This window comes from Mercenaria mercenaria, chromosome 8 (assembly GCF_021730395.1).
Source record: "Mercenaria mercenaria strain notata chromosome 8, MADL_Memer_1, whole genome shotgun sequence".
Taxonomy (NCBI): domain Eukaryota; kingdom Metazoa; phylum Mollusca; class Bivalvia; order Venerida; family Veneridae; genus Mercenaria; species Mercenaria mercenaria.
This window is the reverse complement of record NC_069368.1, coordinates 22,842,922-22,870,540: the sequence shown is the minus strand read 5'-3', so window position 1 is coordinate 22,870,540 and position 27,619 is coordinate 22,842,922. Positions and strand designations below refer to the sequence as shown.

The following is a 27,619-nucleotide window of genomic DNA, read 5'->3' as shown; positions in this document are numbered from 1 at the left end:
AATTTATATAAAATAAGTAATGAGCTCTGTGCGGTATTTGTTTATAAAAAATATTAATATAATATGTACTAAGTGAAAACAAACACTTGAGGTCTTAGTCCGCAACAGAAATGTGATACAAAATGGTAAAAATAGCTGTACTAAATATCATATATTTATGAAGTATTCACTTATAAAGTATTAGTATTACACATACGTTCTCTTTTGTTTTTAAAAGAAAATGAAATCTTGAGAACTCTGTCAGGACGGTCAGTTTCAAATTGCAAGTCTACAGTGTAAGTCAAACTTTGGTCACACGAGAGTTCAGACCTAAAAATCAGTGTTAAGTTTCGTTTCAAAACATTCTGTAGATTTAAGACTTGTAATGAAATGTTGTAACATGCTACATGTACATGTATTCAAAAAATTTTACTGGGTGTAAAATTCTGCCAATACTATAAAAAATATGCATAATTATTATTATTATTATTATTATTATTATTATCACATTTACATATCACCAATTTGAAAGTTCTTTACATGATATATCCAAAAATACAAATAATTACGAATACTGCTTTTCAGATTAACCAAAATACAGAAATTTACCAAAACAAGACAAATATATTATTATAATATTGCACATTAAATAACTTTAAGAATAAATACTGTTCTATATGAAGCGGCTACCTTGAGAAGAGCTGTACAAAGACATTTGGTTGTAGCAGACTTTTTAAAGCAAAAGTGTATCAGCTTTCATAATCTTAGCAGGGACAAAGTTCCAAAGCTTTGGGGCAGTGAACGAACAGTTTCGAATACCATGCAACTTAGTTCTAGTCTTTAAAACCATTAATGACGCTGTGTCTTGTTATTTTACGTTTATAGCGGGTGTAAACTTCTTTCATATTCTTTAAATAAGCTCGGGAGGTACCATTTAGAACTCAGTAATGTACTGGTATTTCACTGGTAATCAATGGTACTCCTTCAGAACGTGCGTAATAGGACTAATGCGGGAGGTCAGCTACTTTGTTCAATCATTTAAGCGTATCGGCAGTCTAATCTTGACTAATGGTAACCAAGCCTGGTCCATATCCTTAAGCACTTCCCAAACATTCTTTTCATAATGTGTTGATTTTATCAAAGAGTAACAATTCTCTACTTAAACGTCAGCAATATACTTGGAGTTAAGCTTCGATGTGAGCAGAATTGCTGCTTGTTTATCGGCATTGAGCTTCAGAATATTGCAATGCATCTGTGAAACAACTATAGATGCAATGCAGTTTCTTATTTTAAGCCACAGCTGCTATTGGTCCAAATTCATTGAAAACAATTAATTACCAAAATGTCAGAAATGGGCTTAGAGTTATGCTTTGGTGTGAGCAGCATCAGCATTGCGCTTTAGCATGTTGCAATACATCTGAGAGACCATTCACCGAGACAACCATAGATGCAATGTAATTCCTCACTTCTAACAACAGCTTCTAATGGCTTCAAGGACAAGTTTTACTGGGAGTCATCGGCATAGAAGTGATAAGGTAGTACGTGACGTCTACATTCAATGGTTTAAGTGTATATTAGTAGCTCTTGGGGACCCAGGTACACTGTATTCCATCAACACTGACAATAACTCAGCATCATGCACATTGATTAAAAGCGGTAATGTAGATATGGCGACATCCATGCATGTGCTTTGTCTGTGACTCCGAAATGGTGATTCAGGCTATGTAACAGTGTTTGGAGATCAGTGGTGTCGCAACTTGTAGACACATCAAGTAGCACAAGAAGTGTTACATAATTCGAAATGGAAGACGTCATTTAGTACCTGTATCATTCCAACTGTTGAGAGAAATTTTCTGTATATGGAATTCAGTCTGCCATGAATTTGGTTTTCATTTTAATATCTTTCTACGCGCACCTACTACTTTTTTTAATATACGGCAGATTGGACACGAGTCTGTATCGTAGCGTTTGAGAATATTTGGTTCAACGCCTGGTTTCTAAGGAGTGGTGTTATCCTCGCACTCATAAACTGCTTTTTTCCGTTGATATATTTATAATGTTTTTTTAAAAATCATGAAAAAAGCTTTATTTCACACATAATCATTCTAATGAATCTCTTGGAATCCGTTGAGTAATATTCTTATCACGTTCCGCCTAAATGATGTGACGAGAATTACAGGATATAAACACACTACGGATGGAGCAATAGAATTCCGTCGTGCATGCACTTATCATTACAGACATTGTGACAAGTTACTTGAAATCATGACGATTTTAAAAGGGGGTTTACAGATTGTGACTGAAATACAAACTGGTCATATTAGCGATAAGAGGTAAAAAAAATAAAAAATTTGAAATTCAAGAAATCGTTTGATATTTTATTCATATATCCGTTTCTTATACTTTCATTACCTCCGACCATGTTGTCAAAGAAAATATAGAGGGTTGCACTTTAGACTCCTAAAGGAATTAATAAAGAGCAGTACAAAACTGAGTGTGCAAAACAATTGACCTATTGATGCAACGTAAGTGTGCATTAATATGAGAAAAAAAATCGTTACAGTATCTAAATATAAAAAAAAATCTTGCCCTTGTACACAAAAATAGAATAACTGGGGCTTTGAAAAAATGCGCAAAATGTTAATATTGATACATCTTTATGGGAGGAAAGTCAGCATTTATGTTTGAAACACGCCGTGAACGGCGCTTTAAAAAGTGTCGTATTTTCGTTATGTGCACATAGTCACGCTTACGGAGAATGTATAACGGAACGAAAGTTGTTAATTGTCACGAGTCCGTTCCTTAAAGTACAGCCATACTTTTCGATTTTCTCACGTATATTACAAAGTTAACGCCTGTCTAATATTTCTTTTCTCATTGACATTGGCAAAGTTGAAACTTTTTGACGGCGTGAGTAGTACTTCATCCGGTTTATTTTAACCTTTACACACACACATTAAAAGATATGACAAATTTAGACATATTTCTTCGTTTTTTTGACACTAAAATGTAAATTCTCCACACATTAAAATGATCATTTAGTTTGCATTTTAAAAATGGTGATTATTATATTTCATATAAAATATCCTTTTCATTTAAGAAATAATAATAGCAAAAGAGTGTTTAACACTATTTATGAACAATGGGCGGTTATACGTCGGGCGTAATAATTTCTCGAGGGTGCAGCCCGAGTGAAATTATTTGTATGACGTATTACCGCCCGAGTGTATAAATAGTGTTAAAACACGGTTTTGCTACAAATTATTTCGATTCTAATATTCCCTTAATCTAAAACAGTAGATTAAATATAAAATCGCTCTTTCTTGGTCGCAACAAAAACTTTGACGTCACCGCAGGTTAACGTGACATCATTCTAGCGTAAGCGGGTTTTAACAGAAACAAACATGTGTTAACAGTAATATGCATTATGTTTAAAATAGTACACACTGTATACATGTATAGATAATACAGAATAAATGTGTACTACAAATAAAAAAATCTGGCCGGGTTTTTAACAATCACCTGTTACTGCATGGCATTTAATGATGAATGTAGTTCTATATACAAACTTGATTTATATATTTAGTTAAGTTAAATACATTTGTTGATGATTTTATACACTTGAAGTAAGTATCTAAATATAAAATGTTTTAGTGAAAGATGACCATTGGGTATCTTTAAGTGAGATAGCTTATCACGATTAGACCTCGTAAAATGTTACCAGCACGCTTTTTTCAATTTTGTTCCCTTGTCCAGGTCAACATATCAAACTGCACGTTCATTATAAACAATAGCACTAAGATGTAGAATGAACAGGAACGAGATTGATTCATTTTTATCCGAATCAGATTTATTTTTTGCATGAACTTGATAAACTCATGTATTAGATTGTATACGGTATAACTATATGATACAACAGTATCCAGTTTCTGTACTAAATTATGAGCAAGAGGTTTAATAAGTTTGTACGATAATAAATAGCCATGGTAACTGAAATCAACATTAATGTTTCCGAATGAAGTATGTAAAAATATTGTAAACAAATGAGCAATACTGATTTTAGAATACTCGTTCCGGTAACCATACGGTCACTTTTTTTCCACTTAGGTAATGTGAGACTTTTTTTATTTCGTTTAAACGAAATCATTTCGTTTAAACGAAATAACTAATTCGTTTAAATGAAATGATTTCGTTTAAACGAAATAACTAATTCGTTTAAACGAAATGATTTCGTTTAAACGAAATAAAAAAAAGTCTCACATTACCTAAGTGGAAAAAAGTGCGTAACATGTCACTTTAGGGGCACTGTACACACGCGTGTATTTTATCATGCATTTTTTTGCACAAATTGTGATCATTTTACGACTGAAGTTTATTTTCTGACTCAGTTTGCATATTAAGATGTTGTGAGATTATATAAATACGAGACTCGTTTTCTCACTGATAAACCAGGGAAAAGTGGAAAAGGCATTTTTTGTCTTGTATTATGATGCTGAATGTGTGTGCGCGCAGTTTGGAACGAAATCTGATACATCATTTTGGCAAAATTATAAGTCTTCATTCAGATAGGTTACTGCTGTATGTTTAAAAGCTAAGTGTCGGTAAAAGGTTAAAAGAAGGAAACCACTATTACGGATTTTTACTGGTGCTAGACCTCATTCTTTAACCACTGCCATGTTCATTACTACAAGAAATAATACTCCTCGCCAGAATAATTCATTAAACTACAGGAGCACATTGTAATACACAGAAATGCTCAAGACCAAACCCATGGAACCATTAAAGTGCGCACTCGGTGACTGCAGAAGCTGGGACACAACGCAAGTCACAATTAAGAATACGAAAAAACAGGACAGGGGTCAGTTTTTATCACAACCAGTGCGACCGTTGGATTTAAGAGCTAATTGTCATAGAGTCACTCATCTATGCCGTCATCATCGTCCACGTAACGGCCAACTTAAAAGGGCTGAACACTAAACATTGTTTCCAAATATCTAAGGACCTCTTTGCTTCTGACAGAATAAATGAAATGGGGGGAAATGTTATTAATTGGTGCTTGAATCCGATTAATAATCTTTAAAGACTCAGCTAAGCATTCAACAGCTGGTTCTCTGATGTAAGTGTATATGTTCTATACAAAACTTATTAGTGACAATTGACCTATATTTCGATTATTTTTACAACTTGTCAAGGGCTTATTATTGTTAATATTTGTATGAATTGTTTGTTGCATTAAAGCCTCATTTCCGATGTTAATAGGTTCATCTGCAATGCTAAGTTTTCTGATTGTTTTGCAAATAATTGTTACTAAATATAGACGGTATATCTATAATTAGTTGCTGTCTCCATAATGATGGGTGCACGCCTTCTTATGTACTCTACTTAATGACAAATGATTAAAAAAAAATAGATCCAGCAACGTCCAGAGTAGTAAAAAACGTCCTCTTCAGACTACTCGACTATCAGGGGAAAATGCCTATTTCTATTAGGTTTTGCGACTTCAGATTAAATTGTGAGCATTGTTGAAAAAGCTGTATCGATAATGTAGAAACATTGTTGCACTTTCCATTATCAAACTGAGTCTGCTGTTATTTTTCTTGGTTGTTCTATGCTTCAGAAGATCTTCTTATAGACTTCATTATCATCAACACCTTAGCAAGACTAACGGCTAGGGGTAACTCATACATCTGAAACTTTTAATGAATTCTGCATGGTTGAACCCTTAATTTCATGAACTTTCTTGTATATGGAATAGCCAGCTGTCACTACATATATAACGGCATAAAATTAATTTAAAACAGGTATTAAAATCTTGTTACATGGTCCACTAGAAAAGGGAATACTGTATGAATTGCAGTACAATTTTATCTGCTCTAGCTGCAGGTCTTGTTAAACAAGAGGGCCAAGATGGCCCTAGGTCGCTCACCTGAAAAACACACTATAACAGTGTAAACATGTTTAACCTAGTGATTTCATGGAAACAAATAGTTTGGCCAATTTTCATTAAGATTGGACTAAAAATGTGGTCTCGAGTTTAAACAAGTATTTTCTTAGATATGACCTAGTGACCTAGTTTTTGACCCCAGATAACCAATATTCGAACTTGACCTAGATTTTATCAAGGCAATCATTCTGACGAAATTTCATGAATACAGTCTCTGTCACATACACAAGGTTTTTCTTTGATTTGACCTAGTGACCTACTTTTTTCCTCAGATGACCCATATTCAAAATCGACCTATATTTCATCAAGACAATTATTCTGACATAATTTCATGAAGATCAATTGAAAATACAGCCTCTATTGCATACAAAAGGTTTTTCTTTGATTTGACCTAGTGACCTAGTCTTGTACCTCAGTTGGCCCATACTCAGACTTGACCTAGATTTTATCAAGGCAATTATTCTAACCAAATTACATGAAGATCAATTAAAAAATATAGCTTCTATCGCATACACAAGGTGTTTCTTTGATTTGATCTAGTGACCTAGTTTTTGACCCAAGATGACCCATATTCGAACTTGACCTAGACTCTATCAAGGCAATTATTCTGACCAAATTTCATGAAGATCAATTAAAAAATACAGCCTCCATCGCATTCACAAGGTTTTTCTTTGATTTGACCTAGTGACCTACTTTTTAATTCCAGATGACCCATATTCATATTTATCCTAGATTTTATAAAGGCAATTATTCTGACCAAATTTCCTAAAGATCAATTGAAGAATACAGTCTCTATCGCATACACACGGTTTTTCTTTGATTTGACATAGTTTTTGGCTCCAGATGACCAATATTCAACCTCGACCTTGATTTTATTAAGGCAATCATTTTGACCAAATTTCAAGAAAATCAATTGAAAAATACAGTCTCCATCGCATACACAAGCTTTTTCTATAATATGACCTAGTGGCCTAGTTTTTGACCTCAGATAATCAATATTCAAGCTCTACCTAGAGGTTAGAGACCACCAATTGTTTTCCAATAGACTTAAATTGTAACATTATGGCGTGTACGGCCTTCCATACATCGAAATATGTATATCTAATTGCAAGTTTTTCAAGAACTATCTTAGTTCTACCAAAACATCGGACGAAAAACATATTAATAGTGATATTTTATTTAAGTAATTTTCGTGTGAATGAGATGACCCCCTGTTTACATCATTGACATGGTGGGAGAAATTCGTTTGATAAAACTTTTTTTCAATACACATAAAATATAGCAAATTTTGTAAAACTGTATAATAAAATACTGTAAATGCAGTGAAAGAATATCAATTTTGAAAAAATAATCACTTCCTGGGTTTGTTTACATGATTGACCAATCAGAACGCACAGACGTTACCTTATTCCCAGGTATACACTTACCCCATTCCCAGTTAGTTCCCTGTACTTTTTTAAATTGGTGGTCTCTGACCTAGATTTTATCAACGCAATCATTCCGAACAAATTTCATGAAGATCAATTGAAAAATACAGCCTCTGTCGCATACAAAAGGTTTCTTTGATTTGACCTAGTGACCTAATTTTTGACCCCAGATAAACCATTTGCGAAATTCGCCTAGTTTTCATCAAGGTTATCATTTTGAAAAAATTTCATGAAGATCAGTTGAAAAATACAGCCTCTATTGCATACACAAGGTTTTTCTTTGATTTGACCTAGTGACCTAGTTTTTTGACCCCAGATGACCCATTTTCAAACTCGGCCTAGATTTTATCAAGGTTATCATTCTGAACAAATTTCAAGAAGATCAATTGAAAAATACAGCCTCTATCGCATACACAAGGTTTTTCTTTCATTTGACCTAGTGACCTAGTTTTTGACCCCAGATGACCCATTTTCAAACTGAGCCTAGATTTTATCAAAGTAATTATTCTGACCATAATTCATGAAGATCAATTGAAAAATACAGCCTCTATCGCATAAACAAAGTTTTATTTTTATTTGACCTAGTGACCTAGTTTTTGACCACAGATAACCCATTTTCGAATCGGCCTAGATTTTATCAAGGTAATTACTCTGATTAAATTTCATGAAGATCAGTTGAAAAATACAGCCTATATCGCATACACAAGCTAAATGTTGACAGACGACGGACGCCGGATATCGAGCGATCACAAAAACTCAACTGAGCATTGCTCAGGTGAGCTAAAAATATAATAGGTAAGACATTTTAGTGCCAATGTTCTTTTTTTGTAGTCATAATTAAGACTTGGCTCTCAAGAATGTTTGCGGAAATAGTTCTTTTCTTAGTCAAACGACCGTATCAATTTTGTAGTGTTATCATCTCTCTACATTCAGACAGTATTCCACTCCCATATAAATCTAATAGAGTTTTTCCTAGTAAACATAGTGCATCAGGTACTGAAAAATATGTAACCATTAATAATAAAAAATGATATTCACCTTTATATGTCCCATGAATTTGATTACGCATGACACGCCATGAGAAAACCAACATAGTGACTTTGCGACCAGCGCAGTCTGGATCAATGATGTTTGCTTTCAAAGCTTATTGCAATTAGAGAAATCGTTAGTGAACGGCATGGACCAGACTGCGTGGATGCTGGTCGGAAACGCACTATGTTGGTTTTCTCATGGCGCGGCTCAAATAATTTAACTTTTCAGTGTCATCCTTTTTCCATTATGCATTTGAAGCCATTTCATGTTCAGATTTGTGTTTGTTTGTTTTTTTGGGGCAGTTGTTTCTGGAATTTCATTCACTTGCCTCTTATCAACTAATTATTTACCAATGTGTTGCTTGTCAACGTGGGTGGTACGTTAGGCAAAACTGACGAAATAGAGCATGTCCTAATCTGTAAGTCAAGACTTAAGATTTACGAAATCAAGGAATAGCATCGTACACACAATAATATTTGGCTGTATTAATGGATCGTGATAAATTTTTTTAACGGTACTTGGTAAAATCCAAAAACAAGTAAAGCAGGTGTATTATCCGATAAATGGTATTAATTTGTATATTTTGGTATTCTTAGGCCTAACTCTAAATACGATGCGATATTTTATAACAGATTTGTAATCTAGTGGATATTATGTCGATTCTCTATTCTTTTTATGTTTGTATGGTGCAGGTTCGAGCCCTTCATTTTTATTAACCTTCATAATGCTTTTAACGATCATCGCAACTTTGGTTTCATTTTCCTTGCAAGAGTTTTCTTTATTCATTTTGCAATGTTAATAGATTCAATGTCTATTCTAATACGAGATCCTCTGGAAAATGTCAATAAGTACTCAGTATAAGTGCATGAAAAAGTCATGATACAAATAGTTTTACCTGTATTCCTTCCTAAGGTAAAAATAATGCTGGAAAACAAGCAGCTCGTCCTGTATTCGAACCAGCACCGTAAGCTTACAAATCATATGTGCTAACCACTAGACCACGCCGCTACTTACATTGGTTTTGCGATATAAGATATTTGTCATATAATGTGTCCACCTGATTCCCTATTTCATTGTTATGGGTTGACCCGGTATTACTAAATAAAGGACACAGTTATCGCGTTTTGTTAATACATCTTAAATTTAATTGGTGTTGTACAACAAAAACATACCGTCTGTTGAGGGCTTAAATTCTAGAAAGACTCTCCGATATTAGAATGCTTTCTTTCTTGACTTTAATTTCGTGCAGATACCGCCTTTTGATTTACTGTTATTAAGCGCTTTTTTACCTCACACCACGTGCTCTTACCATAAACCAGCTTTACCAGTAGATCACAGTGGAAAAATGATTTTTACGGGTAATAGATACAATTTATCACTTTCACCGTATGCGCTTTGATTTTCTAGAATATTAAAGTATGCATAAAATTATTTCAAAATGTCAGCAGACGACATGCTAACCATTTCTTATTTTTATGTCACTGTAAATCGAGCAACTGGAAATGAGATGACATATTTCATTTATCTATGAAATTAGCAATTGCGCAATAAGTGCTTTAATATCAGAAAAAATGTTAGAAATTTAGAAATTATCATCAAAATGCTACATATTTTTTTACAGTCTAAAACCATTTCATGGAATAACGCGGAATGCTTGAAATGACGCAATTATGTATTCCCTAACGTGATTTTATGATTTTCTACCGACAGATGTCGCAGGCATACAACTGAACAATGACTTGTTATAGCGATGTTATAGCAATGTTATTTTTTTTCCCCCATTTTTCTGCGTTTAGTAGGTTCTCTTGTATGGAAACAGTATTTTACTAGATGCAAATAATGCAAGATAAACATTTTTAACCAAGCTATATGTAAGCGAACTGATCCAATTTAGCTAATATTCTTAAAACAGTAAAAAAAAATAACATTAGAGATACTCTCGCAGAATAAACAGTGTATTCTGGATAAATGAATACAAGAAAGCATCACTTCTACATCATTACTGTTAAGGTAGAGGACCTGCAATGACAGTCGGGTCGGTATTTTCCGTTCAATTTCTTATACTCCGTATGGGATTTCGGCATTCTCCAACTGTTAAGTAAAACTTTATGACATGACCGAGGTATACCGAAGTAGTACCGGATACGGAAATTGCTAAATTTTATCATGGGTCCAATGCCGAAACTATACAGATCTTATGTTAAAACTTTATTTTGCAAGTGTCAAGTGTGCCTACCGGTCTCCCGTTTCAGAAATTTCAGCGACAATTGAAGAGCTGATCAATTTAAATCTTCCAAGGAAGAATAAAACCATATCTAAGTGAGGTCTGTTTAGTTCCTGGAATCAGGTATACAAAAACAAATTAAGTACATTTAGTTTACACTCATTTGTCTGTAAATGATATAAAACGAAAATCTGATGAAAAATCATCAGAATAATATCAAAGTTTCGACACCAAATGAATCAATGTGCTCATTACGTAATTTCATACCAGGTATACATATGATGCAGATACAAGTTAGTATTTTCCTTTCTCAGTTCCATATAAATAGATTATTGTTCAGTTTTATATAACACCAGTTTGCACGATTCCACTTCTCTTCTGAATATGACTTCATACAACTCTCATTCAAGAATGAAACAGGTTCAAAGACTCGTTTTTTACAATGACTTCAAGCTTCTGCATATCCAAATGGACTGAATCATTCATTACATTGTTTTTCATGGGCTTACCTAGGTAAATATTTGCCTGTCTGACGTTACAGACTTGAGGCAAGTGTAAGCAAACAACTTACAACTTTTTGTAAATGAGACACTAGGTCTTTCTGTACGTTTACATCTAAAGGTTTGCAGGGCAAGAGGGCAGTAACGTTGCTTTGAATAATCTTTCAGACGTTTCTCTGCTTTATATCGTGTTGAAGTGTTTATTTTTTGGTTTCTGCAATAGTTGCATGTAAGCCTTTGATGAGAAACATCGCCCTCTGTATACTTAAAATCTTAATTTGCAATCCTGAGAATTGTAAGCAATATTATACACTATTACAGCACTTTTTGGCCAAGTCACTTTCCTTACTGATTTCAAGAACTCATTCTAGTCAATCTTTCATAATCTTTACAAATTGTTCAAGGGTGTTTGTCCTATTTTGAAAACGAAATAATCATTATGCGAAATTACCATATAGTCAGAGCGGAAATATTAGCAGGTATATTTCCTGACTTGTAATACATTCGCTGATTATGACATTGTTTTAAGATTTACTCTAAAATGTTGTGGTATTTTTAGCTCACCTGAGCACAAAGTGCTCGGGGTGAGCTATTGTGATCGCTCACCGTCCGGCGTCCGTCCGTCGTCCGTACGTCGTCCGTCCGTCCGTCCGTCCACACTTTCCTTTAAACTACATCCCCTCCTAAACCAACAGGCCAATTTTGATGAAAGTTCACAGGGATGTTCCTTGGATGGTCTTCTTTAAAAAATTTCAAAGAATTGAATTTCATGCAGAACTCTGGTTGCCATGGCAACCAAAAGGAAAAACTTTAAAAATTTTCTTCTCCAAAACCAGAAGTCCTAGAGCTTAGATATTTGGTGTGAAGAATTGCCTAGTGGACCTCTACCAAGTTTATTCAAATCATGATCCCGGGGTCAAAATTGACCCCGGCCCAGGGGTCACTTGATTTTACATAGGAAAATCTTTAAAAATCTTCTTCTCAAAAACCAGAAGCCCTAGAGCTTAGATATTTGACATGTAGCATTGCCTAATGAACCTCTACTAAAGTTTTTCAAATCATGACCCCGGGGTCAAAATTGACCCCGCCCCAGGGGTCACTTGATTTTACATAGGAAAATCTTCAAACATTTTCTAAATATAAACCAGACGGTCTAGGGCTTAGATATTTGACATGTAGCATTGCCTAGTGGACCTCTACAAAATTTATTCAAATCATGACCCCTGGGGTCAAAATTGACCCCGCCCCAGGGGTCACTTGATTTTACATAGGAAAATCTTCAATTTTTTTCTAAAAATAAACCAGAAGGTCTAGATCTTAGATATTTGACATGTGACATTGCCTAGTAGACTTCTACAAAATTTGTTCAAGTCATGACCCCCAGGGTCAAATTGACCCCGCCCCATGGGGTTACTTGATTGTACATAAAAAAATCTTCAAAATTTTCTTAAAAAAAACCCAGAAGGCCTAGAGCTTAGATATTTGACATGTAGCATTGCCTAGTGGACCTCTATAAAAGTTGTTCAAATCTTGACCCCCCCACCCCCCTCAGGGTCAAATTGACCAAGCCCCAGGCGTTACTTGATTGTACATAGGGAAATATTCATAAATTTGCTAAAAACAAACCAGAAGGCCTAGATCTTAGATATTTGATATGTAGACTTCTACAAACTTTGTTCAAATCATGACCCTCTGGGTAAAATTGGCCCCGCCCCAGGGGTTACTTGATTGTACATAGGAAAATCTTCCAAAAAAAATCTAAAAATCATCAGTTTGACATTTGAAACATGTAGCTCATATTACTCTGGTGCGCGATCCAGGGTCATCATGACCCTCTTGTTGTTGTTGTTGTTGTTGTTTTGTGTGTGTATTTTTTTTTGGGGGGGGGGCGGGGGGGGGGGGGTTCGGAGTTTTAAAATATTACAAGTTATTGTAAGTTATATATCAAAAGCTTTACATACCTTCTCAATAAACGGTACTGACCCGACTTTTACATAGTTTTTACAAATCGGACTGTTTATCGCTCACTCCAAAATGTATGCAAAAACTGCCAAATAGAATATACTCTATGTACATACATTTTCATATTTTTGAAAACCTGTTAAAATTTAGTTCTAATCCCATGTGAATTTACCCAATACGTGCAGTTGTGTTGATTTTCATGCTGGAAGTCGAACTGGAACTTTTCCTATGGTACATATTTATTTTGTAGACATGCATGTCTGTGATATTTTACGACATATCTATTTTACGACATACACATGCGTTTTTTGATAATTAGCTGCATGGTTCGGCATTATGAAGGATTTGACAGACATCAAAAGCATGACAGTGCGCTAGAGTACTACAAAATGTTATTAAAGTATATCATGAAGCAGCTTAGTTGGCACTAACTTCTTCCAAAGTGCCTTGGTATCAAATACGTCACAATGCTTGTTATTTTGAGTTTTACATTTCAGCTTTCTTCTTGTCATGTTCAGTATGGAATCTGTGATTTTCTAAGTGTAACCAAAGAGTTTGACCCATAATTTTATAGGAATATTTCTTGTTATTTTATGAAAGTACAAAATGTAATTTATTGCTTTGTTTATATATTTTGTCAAATATTAAGTGGCCTTTGGGGAAATTCATAACATTAATATATGCAAAACTTATAAAAAGCATAATATTTGCACTTGGATTAAATACAAATTAAAAAAAAAGCAAGGGTATATGGAGATTTTTGGGACTTCGTCAATCGTTCAAAAGGTCCTTTTTAATGTCTGAAGTGTCAGTATATGTCTCGGGTGTCAGATATTTCCGTTTTTGAGAGCTGCAGACCAAGACATTTTAGAAATATTTTCAAAATAAATTTCGTTTAATAAATGTTGATTCCACGGAAGCGTGAAATGGCCATCATTAGACTCTTTTTGTATATTACGCACAGAGTGATAATTTGATAATGTAGATAGATAGATATCTTTATTGCCTCCAAAGATTGAAGAGTACATATTATAATATAACATTTCAATTTACAAAGCATAATTACAAAACTATAGGTACAATATAAGTTCAATGTACAAATCACAACTGCATATTAAGATGGATATTGAATATCAATTCCAATTATAACTGAGATGATAACACATATGTATATTATATCTACATGTAGTAGTAACAGAAACATGTATACATATGTGAGGAATAATAACTGCATCAAACGATTTGTAAAATCTGCGAATTTGTTAAGTTTTAAAAGCTTATCGAAACGAAATATAAGCATTTAATTAACATAATTTAGTCTGATTGCTCCAACCTTTTCATAGGTTATGTAGCTTTAACTCGGTCAAAATCTGCTTCCATGGTGTAGTCGGAAAAGTCCTTAATACATAGATCTTATTTTCCCATTTTTTAGTGCATTTGCACGTAAAAAGGGGGTCAATGGCTATTATTTCACTCGGGGAATGTATTTTACATAAAATAAGACACTTTTCATGCTGAAATTAGCATGTTCGATAGTAGGGTGTTTATTCTGCGGACCGCTTTCTGAGATGCGGCAATATGAGGGTATCTGACTCCAGCTGACTTGCATTTCAAGTTGCACATTATTCAACACGCGTTTTCTTTTTCTTTTATTGAAGCCAAATACATGGATGTCCTGTAGAAAACAGGTCTATGACGAGTGAAAATCTAGAAACTGAATCAAAATGGATCTTAAGTAAATGAATTGATATATAACCTGTAGGATAACCCCTTTTTGTATGAATGCGTATTGAATGAAACATCTGCTCTTGCCGTTTTCGTAAATCTCAACATATTCTAAAAGACGTACGGATATTTTTAGATCTGGGAACGGCTGTTCAAATATTATTAATTATTTGTGTTCGTCTTTTATCGTAAAGCTGACATGTTTTGCTAAAGGCCAGATATTTTCAAATCATTAGAAACTGCTGAAAATTGACTCCTTATTTACAAAGAAAAGACGTCCACGCGTATATAGACGAAGTGACCCTGCGCGTGACTCCTGACTGTAGACCAATGCAAATTCGACTTTCGTTTTCAAGTTTAGCCTGTGTAGTTTCATTTTCTTTACTTCCGGAAATAGCTGAAGGTCGTCTGACGTCATTTTCTTTGTTGTCAAAAACATACTACATATGCCTGGCGAGATTGTATAAAAATGTGCCGGCCGCCCAAAGGATATATTAGGAAAATCTTTTTTTTTCTCTCTAATAATGAGGTTTTTTTTGTTTGTTTGTTTTGGATTTTTTGTAAAGATTTTTAACACGTTTGCACGAAAACAGACGTTTGGGTTTAAACAATATTTTATTCAACAAATAGCTTGTAAACTAATATGTTTTTTAGAAACTCTTTCCCGCAGGCGTTTGAGACAAATAATTGTAAAAATGCATGTCTTTACCGCAACAATAGCGTTATAAAACGATTAGCGTCTGATAGCCCTTTTACGCTTCCGTATAATCAAGTCATAAGGACCGTCATATTGAAATGTCAGCACACCACAAGCAAATTGATTCTATTCTTAATGTCATTGTTTAAATTGAGCAGTTGAAATAAATAATAAAATTCTTTTATCTGCAAATATAACAGTTGTACAAAAATGTTAAATTGCCAAAAAAGCGCCTTACATAATTCTGAAATTTAGATTGACATGTTACTATTATGAGAATTGTGTGGAATGCAATGATAATTTTTATTTGATGATCTGATCAACTTGATGAGATATTTGTGTATGACTAAACGGTAGTTAATGCTTTTTCTTTCGTTTAGGAAAGCATTTGTGTCGACATGCTCCTTTGCACTGATAGTGGCAATTTTAATTGTATATGCACAAGATAACAGGATTCTTATTCCAAACAGTATCGCCGATAACACCTGATATAACAATTAGTTCAATTAACCTTTGGGTCAGATCTGAAGAACAGAAGCTTGTTTGCCATTTTAGTTTTATCTAATGTAACGAGTTTACTATTACACAAAATTAGTCTAAACAATTCAATTCATAATGTGCATGAAACAATGCTTAAACTGTCACACTTTTCTCCACCCCCCTATGCTGCATTGTTACCCATATATTGAACATTGTTGATAAACAGCTTATCCCTGACTAGAACAGCTCGTTTGCCTTCTTTTCTGGCTTGAATCATCACTGGAATGAGTTCATTGCGTCGATCCTTTATTTCCTGTGGGTACTGTTCCGACACGTTATAGTCTGTGAACTGTAATTTTACATGTTTTAGCGCACTTTTGATAAGCATTTTAGAGTCGGTGTCAAATTTCACTACAATTGGTCTAATTTTACCTGGAATATGCCTACCGATTCTATGTGCCCTGATAATACGAATTTTAGATGCTGGGTTAGTAATGTGCAATACTTTCTCGCAGAAAGTAAACACCTTATTAGCACAATTTTCTGTGAAAGGACTGGCACTATCAGTTCCTCTGGAATCGGAAACAGGCACATCGTGAGCAATCTCGTGTACAGGTTGTACGCCGTCCTCTGGTTTACTCGAATCTACGGGTCCGGAATCCATGGGAGCTGACACAGCATCGGCCGATTTCCCAACAAGTGGGGATACAGGATCGAACGTAGGGCCTTCAGTAATACCAAAAAATAACAAGTTGTCCCTCATAGAACGACATTTCAAATCGATGATACTTTCCGTAAAGGATTCATTGTCTTTTTTCAATTTAATGTTTGTATCTGACAGGGACTTTACTTCAGCCTGCAGTTTAGAAATGTTTTGTTTGTTTAACTCAGAGCAAGCGGTGACTTGATCGTATTGATCGCTCATGAAGTTTTGGCTGCGCTCGATTGCGTTGATCTTTTGCTCCATGTTATTCAAACGGTCCGTTATCTTTTTGACATTGTCCTGAATTGAACTCAATTGACCCAATTTACTGTCCATACTATCCAGTCTTTGAACAATACCCTGTAAAATATCTGTATTTATATTCTGCTGGGATGACTGAGGTAAAACGGGAGAAGTCATAGGATTCATGTTCATGTAATAATTTGGTGTTGAGTACATAGATGGCATCGGAGATGGTATCGGAGGCATCACGAAAGATTGACCAACTTGACCAGTTTGACCAATATTTGATGACTGAGAGTTGGTCGCCATTTTCTTTTTCGGCTCTTTGTTCTCACTCGCAGGCGATATATTTTCCTTTTTACGTTTTCTGGTCATCAGATTTAATTAAAAGACATACCGTTGACGTCACAAACAATTAAATATATAATCCGTCCATAAATTAGTCCAATTTTCACAATATAAAGCATTACATTTCTATTTTTTTTTTATTTTTCAGTCAAGTTTAAATTTTTATGACCGCCATATTCAAGCATGCGCACTGCTCTGGACCGAATCATCTGTTACATATAGCTTCCGTATGGCTCTGCGATCTTGCAAAGCAGCATATATTTAAATGAGACACTGGGTATTTCTGTAAGTTTTTTTTTTACTAGCAACAGCAAGACTGCAGTAAATGTGATTTATATCTCTCAAGCGTTGATCTGCTTGACATCGTGATGAAGTGTTTATTTTTTGGAAATTTGCTTTAAAGCCTTTCGTCAGTTACACACTTAGATTGAATTTACAATCCTGTGAATTTTATCTCAAAACTTTCCGCGAGTCATTTTCATGGCTTTTTTTATCTTGTAAAATCCTTAAAATTCATATTATAGTTTGTATCTGTATGGTTATTGTGTGAATAAGTTTGTACAGCGTTCCTAATCAGCCCAGTTGAAAATAATGAAACAATCTAAACGACAATTCAAAGATTTTAATTTGTTGTAATGCAATTATAAAATGGAAATTAGGTTCTAAGATATATATTATTACAAATGAAAATATACAAATTAAAATGAAAACTGTAGCAAAAACAAATATCCTTAATTACTCATTTTTATCGTTAAAATTTCTTTGTTAAATACATTTTGTCTTTAAGCATTCTACTTCCTGAATAATACATCCATTATTTCTGTCATTCAAATTTAATGTAATTTGTTAAATAATCAGCAGCAGAGATGAATGAATATGAAAAACTATAAACCGAAAAATAACATTAGATTCGAGAGAATTTACTTTAAAGATATCCAATGTCAGTCTTCCACTAAAATATCTGATCTTCACATATTCACTTCAAATGTAAAGCAAACTCACGAAAACTTGATACGTAAATATGTAAATTAATTGCGTATGTACGGCTCCTCTAATAATGAAATGTGAACAGTAGCAGTTGTATAGTTTAAAAAAAAAATAAAACTTCCCATTTTTAGTGGTAGGACATATCTATGCTGTGTTTAGCTAAACATGTATGCATTAAGTGCGCGTCTAATTCGTAGTACTTTTGGTACACATAAACTTGTTCATTTTATGTTTACATAAACTATCTGTAGCAATTGTTCATATTTTCAAATATGAAATTTGGGCCTAGTACACCTTTAAAAGAAAATGCCTTTTGATTTGGTAACGAAAGTGAATTTAAAACAGAAATGTTTTCAAATAACATGCATCACTTAAAAGTGATGCTACACAATTAAACAAAACACTTTTAACGTTTGAAAAGGTAATATCTTATTGACCTTATCGACATTAACGGAAGTGAAAAGTCACTTTTTAGTTTTTATATTCGCGTGTCACAATGAATTAATCGCGCAAAAAATACGATCTACACCCGTCTTCCGTTTTATTCAAACATATTTAAGGAATAAGTTGAAGGGGGTAAAATTTCAGTAAATGACATTACAAGCTACTTATCCTCATTATATCCATAAAATACAAACCGTGTAAAGAAATTGGTAACGTTTAATATATCTTACAGCCTGAACAAATCATTCATTGATAAGACTCTTCTTTGTGAGCAAAAAGGTAGGTTTGATCTCACGCTCGTTAACTACTACAGTGCTTTTCAGACTGAAATTTCATCTCCTCTGTACGTTAATTGGTTTGGATGAAATAAACATTGCTGGCTTTTAGTAAGGTTACATCGCTTGTTCTCTCTCGTTTATATTGCTACGATTGTAAACAATGTTTGTCTTGCTGTGGTTAAACGGAAGTCTTGTTAAGTGTCAACATTTCGCTAGGAAATAAAGGATGAATGTTTTATTTTATGTTATTATTTTGTGGATCTATTTATCAAAGCTGGTAAGTTACTAAACCTTTGTTAAAACTCCATTTGAGTTTTTTTAATTTATGTATAATGTGTTTAAAGCAGTCCTGTTATAGTGTGTCAAAGGACAGTCAAATTTAAAACGCAAATTTGTGACCATTTTGTAGCAACATTTAGTAACAATGTTTAGTGGCAAAATGCGATATAAACGCAGTAAAACATTCAAAAGCAATGCTAAGTAACAACATTCAGATTAAATTTTCAATAGGAACATTAAATAACATTGTTTTTTAGGAACACACAATTTCACTCTTCATACATACAATTTCTAATGCATTCGAATATATCATTAAAAATATCTTTTCATAGGACTTGCATTACTTTCACAGAAAACAATGTCGTGTTAACTGTCAAGACTATGTTGTTGAAACTGTTTGTGTTCAAGATATAGCGTAATTAATATAGCTCTGTTCTGTCCTTTCCATCCATTCAGTTAGATTTGACTCTGAGTGTTCATCTATTGATACTAATATGTAATATGTTATTACCTTTATGCCTAAAACCTCTACTTTGTGGGGATATAGTAATTGCAGTGTCTTTTCGTCCGTCCGTCCGTCCGTCCGTCCGTTCGTTCCTATTTCGTGTTCGATCTGTAAAAATTTGTCATTCATGGATGGATTTCAAAAGACTTTGCACAAATCTATATGACATAACGATATATTGTGTGCAGGAGTCATAAATCTACTCGTCTTACGTTTTGAACTATCTAACTTTATAAGACGTGTGCCCCGAGTTCGTGTTTGCACCAGTGATAAGCTCTGCATAACGATGTGTCGCGTGTAAGAACCTCAAATCAATACCCCTTATTTTATATTATCTCAATTGATTTAAAGTCCATCAGGTTTTCCTGTCTGGTCTGTAACTTTGTAATTCGTTGGTGGATTTCAAATCTCTTGGCAACAATGATCAGCATAAAGCTTGGCAACAATGATCAGCATAAAATGATGATTTGTCAAGTGTGTGAATCATGACTCTAAAACTACTGTTAGGGGTGCATGCAAATTGCACACATTGGTAGCAAATATTTAGAGGAAATTCTTTGTACATTGACCCTAACTTACCTAGCTTACTTTTAGAATTATCTTCCTTTTTTGAATGTCCTAGATATTACATATCAGCTGAATGAAGTGGCATGGGTGCATACACTTTTTCAAGAGTAGTCCCTTATTGATATTTACTTTATTATAGTTCCACAAATGTGTCCATTTAACAAGTTATAACAAAGAAGAAACCTATATGATATAATGCATTGTCATTCAGTAATTGAATTACAAAAGACTGGTATAAGTTCATACGTGTCAATACAACATGTTATATTACAAAGAACATGCAATATAAGACAGCTCCATTTATCAAAAAGCATTCATTAATGTATTTTTCTGGTTATAAAGTAAATATTATTGTACATTTTTTCCATGAACTTCCCTGAGTATTTTCTAATTGCATTAGTGAGTTAAGAAGTTGTCCACTTAAGCATATATACGAATTTTGGCCACAATAACGTTTTCTACAAGAGAATTCATTCTTAATCTCGGGACTTCGTTACAAAACTATCTAACTATCTTCTCTAGGAGCGGATAAAACAAATCAAAATAAGAAAACATCCGAGCTTCATACTAGACAAAAGAAGCGTTAAAGCTTCGGTGCAGAATAAGGCGTAAAGCTTTAGAAGCCAAATGCTACAGACGACAGCGCAGTAACTTCTTCACCGGGAGGTTGAAACCACAAGTAGACGGAAAAGGGAAAAGAGTTTCAGCTTGTGTGACTCTACTTAGTTTGTTAAAAACACAATGGCTTATCAAAATAGCATGGCTGTCGTCGTTTTTCTAGTTTTCTCTACGTGGTTGTATGAAATTTATTGAAAATCTCTCCTGAATATGCAGGAAAATTTTAGAAGTATTTTTTTTTAAAAATGATAGAGTCTCTGGTGAGCAATATAGGATCATCATGGCCCTCTTGTTCATTTTATTCTTGATCTAAAAAGTCACATTTTTTATGCTCGCGTGCCACAATAAATTAATCGCGCAAAAAATACGATTAACATCCGTCTTCCGTTTTATTCAAACATAATTAAAGGGGGTAACATTTCAGTTCATGACATTACAATCTACATATCCTCATTATATTTTTGAAGGTTACGCCATAAAATACAGACACTGTAAAGAAAACAGTAACGTTTAATCTATCTAACACCCGGAACAAATCATTCATTGATAAGACTCTTCTTTGTGAGCTAAAAGGTACTTTTAGGTTTGATCTCATGCTCGTTAACTACTATAGCGCTATTCTGGCTGAAATTTCATCTCCCGTACGTTAATTGGTTTGGATGAAATGAACATTGCTGGCTTTTAAGTAAGGTTACATCGCTTATTCTCTCACAGTTACATTGCTTCGATTGTATACAGTGGTGGTTAAACAGAAGTCTTGTAAAGTGTCAACTTTTCGCTTAGAAATAAGAAAGGATGATTGTTTTATTTTATGTTATTATATTGTGGATCTATCTATCAAAGCTGGTAAGTTCCTAGCCTTTGTTAAAACTCCTTTTTCATTAATCGATTTGAGTTTTTATTTACAAGTAATATGTTTAAAGCAGTCCTTTTGTAGTGTATTAAAGGACATTCAAATTTATAACGCAAATTTGTGACCATTTTGTAGCAACATTTTGTAGCAACATTTAACAGCAATGTTTAGTGGCAAAATACGACATAAACGCAGTAAAACATTCAAAAGCAATGTTAAGTAACAACATTCAGATTCTTTATTCAATAGGAACATTAAGTTTTGTAGGAATACTTATAATTTCACTATGAGCAGTAAATTAAATCTAAGTAAGTTCAAAGGACCTAATAGAACTTGATATTTCTTTTATTTATTTATTTTCAAATTGTTTTATAATTTCATTCTGTTCTGTAAAATCAAAGAGTATTTTTGGGGAGAAGAAAATGATATTAACCAAAACTTAAATCATATACCTGCTACTTGATGTGTTTGTTCCCATTTGGGGAGGGATGTGCAAACATCAAACTAAAGGCCGGGAGCAGTGGTTTGGTGGTTAAGTTGTCAGCCGCTCAGACCTGGACTACTAGGTTCGAGCCCTTCTAGGGTCAAGGTCACGCCTTTTATATAACACCAGTACTGATTGTTCAAGGAAGCGGATTTGAGTGTGATTCAAATAATTTTGACGCTTTCATCACAATCATGCTAAAATAATTCAGTATAAACTGAAAATCAAACTGAGTAGATAAGTTATAGGTGAACGTACAATTTGAAAATCAAACTGAGTAGATAAGTTATAGGTGAACGTACAATTTGAAAAAGAAGGCATATCATATCTTTTCATAGAACTTGCATTACTTTCACAGAAAAAAATGTCGTATTAACTGTCTAGACTATGTTGTTTAAACTGTTTGTGTTCAAGTCAGCGTTATTAATATAGCTTTGTTCTTTCCTTTCATCCATTCAGGTATATTTGACTCTGAGGCTTGCATTTTTCTTGTTCATCTATTGATACTAGTATCTAATAGATTATTACTTTTTATGCCTAAACCTCTACTTTGGGGAATATAGTAATTGCGGTGTCCGTCCGACCGTCCGTTTGTTCGTTCGTCCCTATTTCGTGTTCGATCTGTAAATTTGTCATTCATGGATGGATTTCAAAAGACTTTGCACAAATCTATATGACATGACGATATATTGCGTGCAGGAGTCATAAATCTACTCGTCTTACGTTTTGAACTATCTACCTTTATAAGATGTGTGCCCCCGATTTTGTGTTGCTGTTCATGTATGGGTTTTGAAAATACTTTGCACCAGTAATAAGCTTTGCATAACGATGTGTCGCGTGCAAGAATCTCAAATCAATACCCCTTATTATTTTGTTATCTCAATTTATTGAAAGTCCATCAGGATTTCCTGTCTGGTCCAAAAACCTTGGCTACAATGATCAGCATAAAATGATGTGTCACGTGTGTGAACCATGACTTTAAAACTACTGTAAGGAATGCATGCAAATTGCACACATTGATAGCGGATATTTAGAGAAAATGCTATGTACATTGACCCTAACTTACCTAGCTTACTTTTAGAATAATCCTCCTTTATTGAATTTCCATTCCGATTTCATGTACGGTATGTAAGTTGTCCGTTCATGGATTGATTCGACCAAACGTTTACCCAGATATTACATATCACTTGAATGAAGCGGTATGGATGCATATACTTTTTCAAGAGTAGTCCCTTATTATTATTTACCTTATTATAGTTCCACAAATGTGTCTATTTAACAAGTTATAACAAAGAAGAAACCTATATGATATAATGCATTGTCATTCAGTAATTGAATTACAAAAGACTGGTATAAGTTCATAGATGTCAATACAACATGTTATGTTACAAAGAACATGCAATATAAGACAGCTCCAAATTATCTAAAAGCATTATTCATTAATGTCTTTTTCTGGTTATAAAGTAACTATTATTGTACATTTTTTCCATTAACTTCCCAGAGTATTTTCTAACGACATTAGTGAGTTAAGAAGTTGTCCACTACAGCATATATACGAATATACGAATTCTTACGAATATACGAATTTTATTTAGCATGAAGCATATTACGATGTTTATAGCCGATATAACTATACAACGCAGTTAGATAATGACATATGTTAGAACATTTTCTAAGAGTTGGATGTATTAATAACGGGATAATTAAGCACATAAAGTAATTGGCCACAAAAACGTTTACTACAAGACAGAATCAATTCATCCTTAATCTCGGGACCTCGTTACAAAAACTATTTGAGCCGTGCCATGGGAAAACCAACATAGTGGGTGTGCGACCAGCATGGATCCAGACCAGACTGCGCATCCGCGCAGTCTGGTCAGGCTCCATGCTGTTCGCTTTTAAAGCCTATTGGAATTGGAGAAACTGTAAGCGAACAGCATGGAGCCTGACCAGACTGCGCGGATGCGCAGGCTGGTCTGGATCCATGCTGGTCGCACACCCACTATGTTGGTTTTCTCATGGCACGGCTCATTTAACTATCTTCTCTTAGGGCGGATAAAAAAAATTAAAATAAGAAAACATCCGAGCTCCATAGACAAAAGAAGAGTTAAAAAGCTTCGGTGCTAGATAAGGCGTAGAGCTTTAGAAGCCAAATGCTACAGGCGACAGCGCAGTAACTTCTACATCGAAAGGTTGAAACCACAAGTAGACGGAAAAGAGTCCCATCTTGTTTGACTCTACTAAGTCTGTTGGAAACACCATGGCTTAACAAAATAGCATGGATGTCACGATTTTTCTAGTTTTCTCTATGTAGTTGTTTCGAAATTTTTGAAATTCGTCTCTCATGAATATGCAGAAACGTTTTGGAAGTAATTTGGAAAAAAATTAGTGAAGCTCTGGTGAGCAATATAGGATCATCATGACCCTCTTGTTCTTTTTATTCTCGATCTAAAAAGTCACATTTTTTATGTTCGCGTGCCACAATAAATAAATCGCGAAAAAAATACGATTAACATCCGTCTTCCGTTTTATTCAAACATAATTAAAGGGGGTAACATTTCAGTTCATCACATTACAATCTACTTATCCTCATTATATTTTTGAAGGTTACGCCATAAAATACAGACACTGTAAAGAAAACAGTAACGTTTGATTTATCTAACACCCTGAACAAATCTTTCATTGATAAGACTCTTCTTTGTGAGCTAAAAGGTAGTTTTAGGTTTGATCTCACGCTCGTTAACTACTATAGCGCCTTTCTGATTGAAATTTCATCTCCTCGGTACGTTAATTGGTTGGGATGACATAAACATTGCTGGCCTTAAGTAAAGTTACATCGCTATATATTGCTACGATGGTAAACAGTCTAGACATGGTTAAACATAATAGTGTCTGTCTTGCTGTGGTTACCCAGAAGTCTTGTCAAGTGTCAACTTTTTCGCTAGGAAATAGGAAAGGATGAATGTTTTATCTTATGTTTATATATTGTGAATCGATCTATCAAAGCGGGTAAGTTACATGTACTTAACGTTTGTTAAAACTCTCCTTTTTACAAATGATTTAATGTTTTAATTAGCGCATTACATCACAAATACAGTGGTTTAAAGCACTACCTTTATGTTTTATCAATAGGATAATTACATAACTGGAGCATAGTTATCAACATTCAATATCGCCTCGTTCAGTAACATGTACAGTAGCAACATTTAGAATCAACGTTCAGTAGAAATATCATGTCGTAACATTCCTTAACAACATTTAGTAGCAATGTTCAGTAGCAACCCACGTTCGATAGCAACACTCAGTAGCTAGGTTCAGTAGCAAGGTTCTAAGCAATATAGAGTAGCAATGTTCAGTAGCAACGTTTTGTATCAATACTCAGTAGCAACATTCAGTAGTAACTTATTTGATTTTAATCCTCATGCATATTTTTCCCAGTGTTTTAAAAAATATTAATTCAAAAACTGAGTGGTAAATTTTTTCAAACTATTTATTTAAAAAGGTGACCGTCATTACTGTGCCGTCATTGCAAAACAACATAAAATTGATTACGACACATAGCTCGCATATTCGTTATTCGCTAATTCATTTTCGCGTCCAATATCTTTTATATCATTAGGTGGTCTCTCTTATACAAATTTTACCAACAACACTGTATTTTATTTAAGATTGTTTAGTACTATTCATAAGAATAAATAGTAACATTGTCAGTCGTGGAACTGATGTCAATTTGTACAACAGTAGAATTTTATATTTCGCTAAATGTTTTTGTCTTACTGCAAGTGATAGTATAAAGTTTGAAACAACTAAAACTTGCAAAGATGAAAAGAAGACATTTGGAAATATTCAGACTATCAAATGATATTCATAATTATAAACGATTTTAACTCAGCTTTAAATTTGAGCCGTGCCATGAGAAAACCAACATAGTGGGTATGCAAACAGCATGGATCCAGACCAGCCTGCGCATCCGCGCAGTCTGGTCAGGCTCCATGCTGTTCGCTTTTAAAGCCTATTGGAATTGGAGAAACTGTTAGCGAACAGCATGGAGCCTGACCAGACTGCGCGGATGCGCAGGCTGGTCTGGGTCCATGCTGGTCGCATACCCACTATGTTGGTTTTCCCATGGCATGGCTCATTTCATGAATTCTATGATGTATCTCTTTTTGCTGTACGACGGTGAACTTTAAATTTTCAAGTTAGATCTTATTTATGTACTGATACCAATGTATAACATTTTTTATTATCTTCAGTGTGAAAATAACAACTAGTCTATGAATTTTATTTTTTGTGAAAATAACATTTTGTTGAATATTGCTTTATCTGAAAGTTTTTGTCTAGAAAAAGAAATACACCACAAAACAGAATGATGAACACAATAGTGCCATCTAGATTGTTCTGTCAGATAAAAATAATGGCAAGGGTGTGTATTTTACAATCTTATATATTTTGACAAATTTTGATAAGTGGCATCTAATTCTGGGTGATTGAAGCAGGATAAGATTTACAACGAAACGCTTCTCATCAGTTATGTGACAGGTAAGGGTGTAAAAATAATGGTTTAATGTCTAGTTTTTTAATCATATTTGCATTATTTATGTATTTCAAAACATCATATCTGTCAACAATCAAATGGCCTAGGTATCTAAATGGGGTGTATCTGAATGCCTAATAATCTTCATCAGCAGAAAGAGAACGTGATGTTTATAAATGTAATAATTTGTGAAAATCGGAAAAGACTGTTTACGTGATAAAACATCGAGAGCATAAAGTAAAAGTTAATTAGGAGAAGAATAAAACATAATCAACGCCAATCACATTTCTCTGGTAACCTAGGTACCACAAGACGAGTAATACACTGGTGATCGGGATACCAAGGCAAAGTTATACACTGATGATCGGCATACTACAGACCGGGTTATACACTGGTGATCGGGATACCACAGACCGAGTTATACACTGGTGATCGGGATACCACAAGCCGAATTATACACTCGTGATCGGGATACCACCGGCCAAGTTATACACTGGTGATCGGGATATCATAGGTCGAGTTATACACTGGTGATAGGAATACCATAGGTCGAGTTATACACTGGTGATCAGGATAATACAGGCCGAGTTATACGCTGGTGATAGGGATACCATAGGTCGAGTTATACACTGGTGATCAGGATACTACATGCCGAGTTATACACTGATGATCGGGATACCACAGACCTAGTTATGCACTGGTGATCAGGATACCACAGGCCGAGTTATACACTGGTGATCGGGATACCACATGCCGAGTTATACGCTGGTGATAAGGATACCACATGCTGAGTTATACACTAGTGA

General features: G+C 34.3%; 1 protein-coding gene across 4 annotated transcripts in view; it reads left to right on the top strand.

Moving 5' to 3' along the window:
• Positions 1-27,619, top strand: part of LOC123565467 (protein madd-4-like) — a 118,382-nt gene that overhangs the window by 15,443 nt on the left and 75,320 nt on the right. Inside the window, exon 1 of one of the 4 annotated variants that reach the window (XM_053549533.1) lies at positions 19,110-19,250. The exons of the other annotated variants lie outside the window; for them this stretch is intronic. Coding sequence (XP_053405508.1) covers positions 19,200-19,250 — 51 coding nt within the window. The 5' untranslated portion in view covers positions 19,110-19,199. Of the gene's footprint in view, positions 1-19,109; positions 19,251-27,619 lie in introns of those variants that run through there. 4 annotated transcript variants of the gene reach the window in all.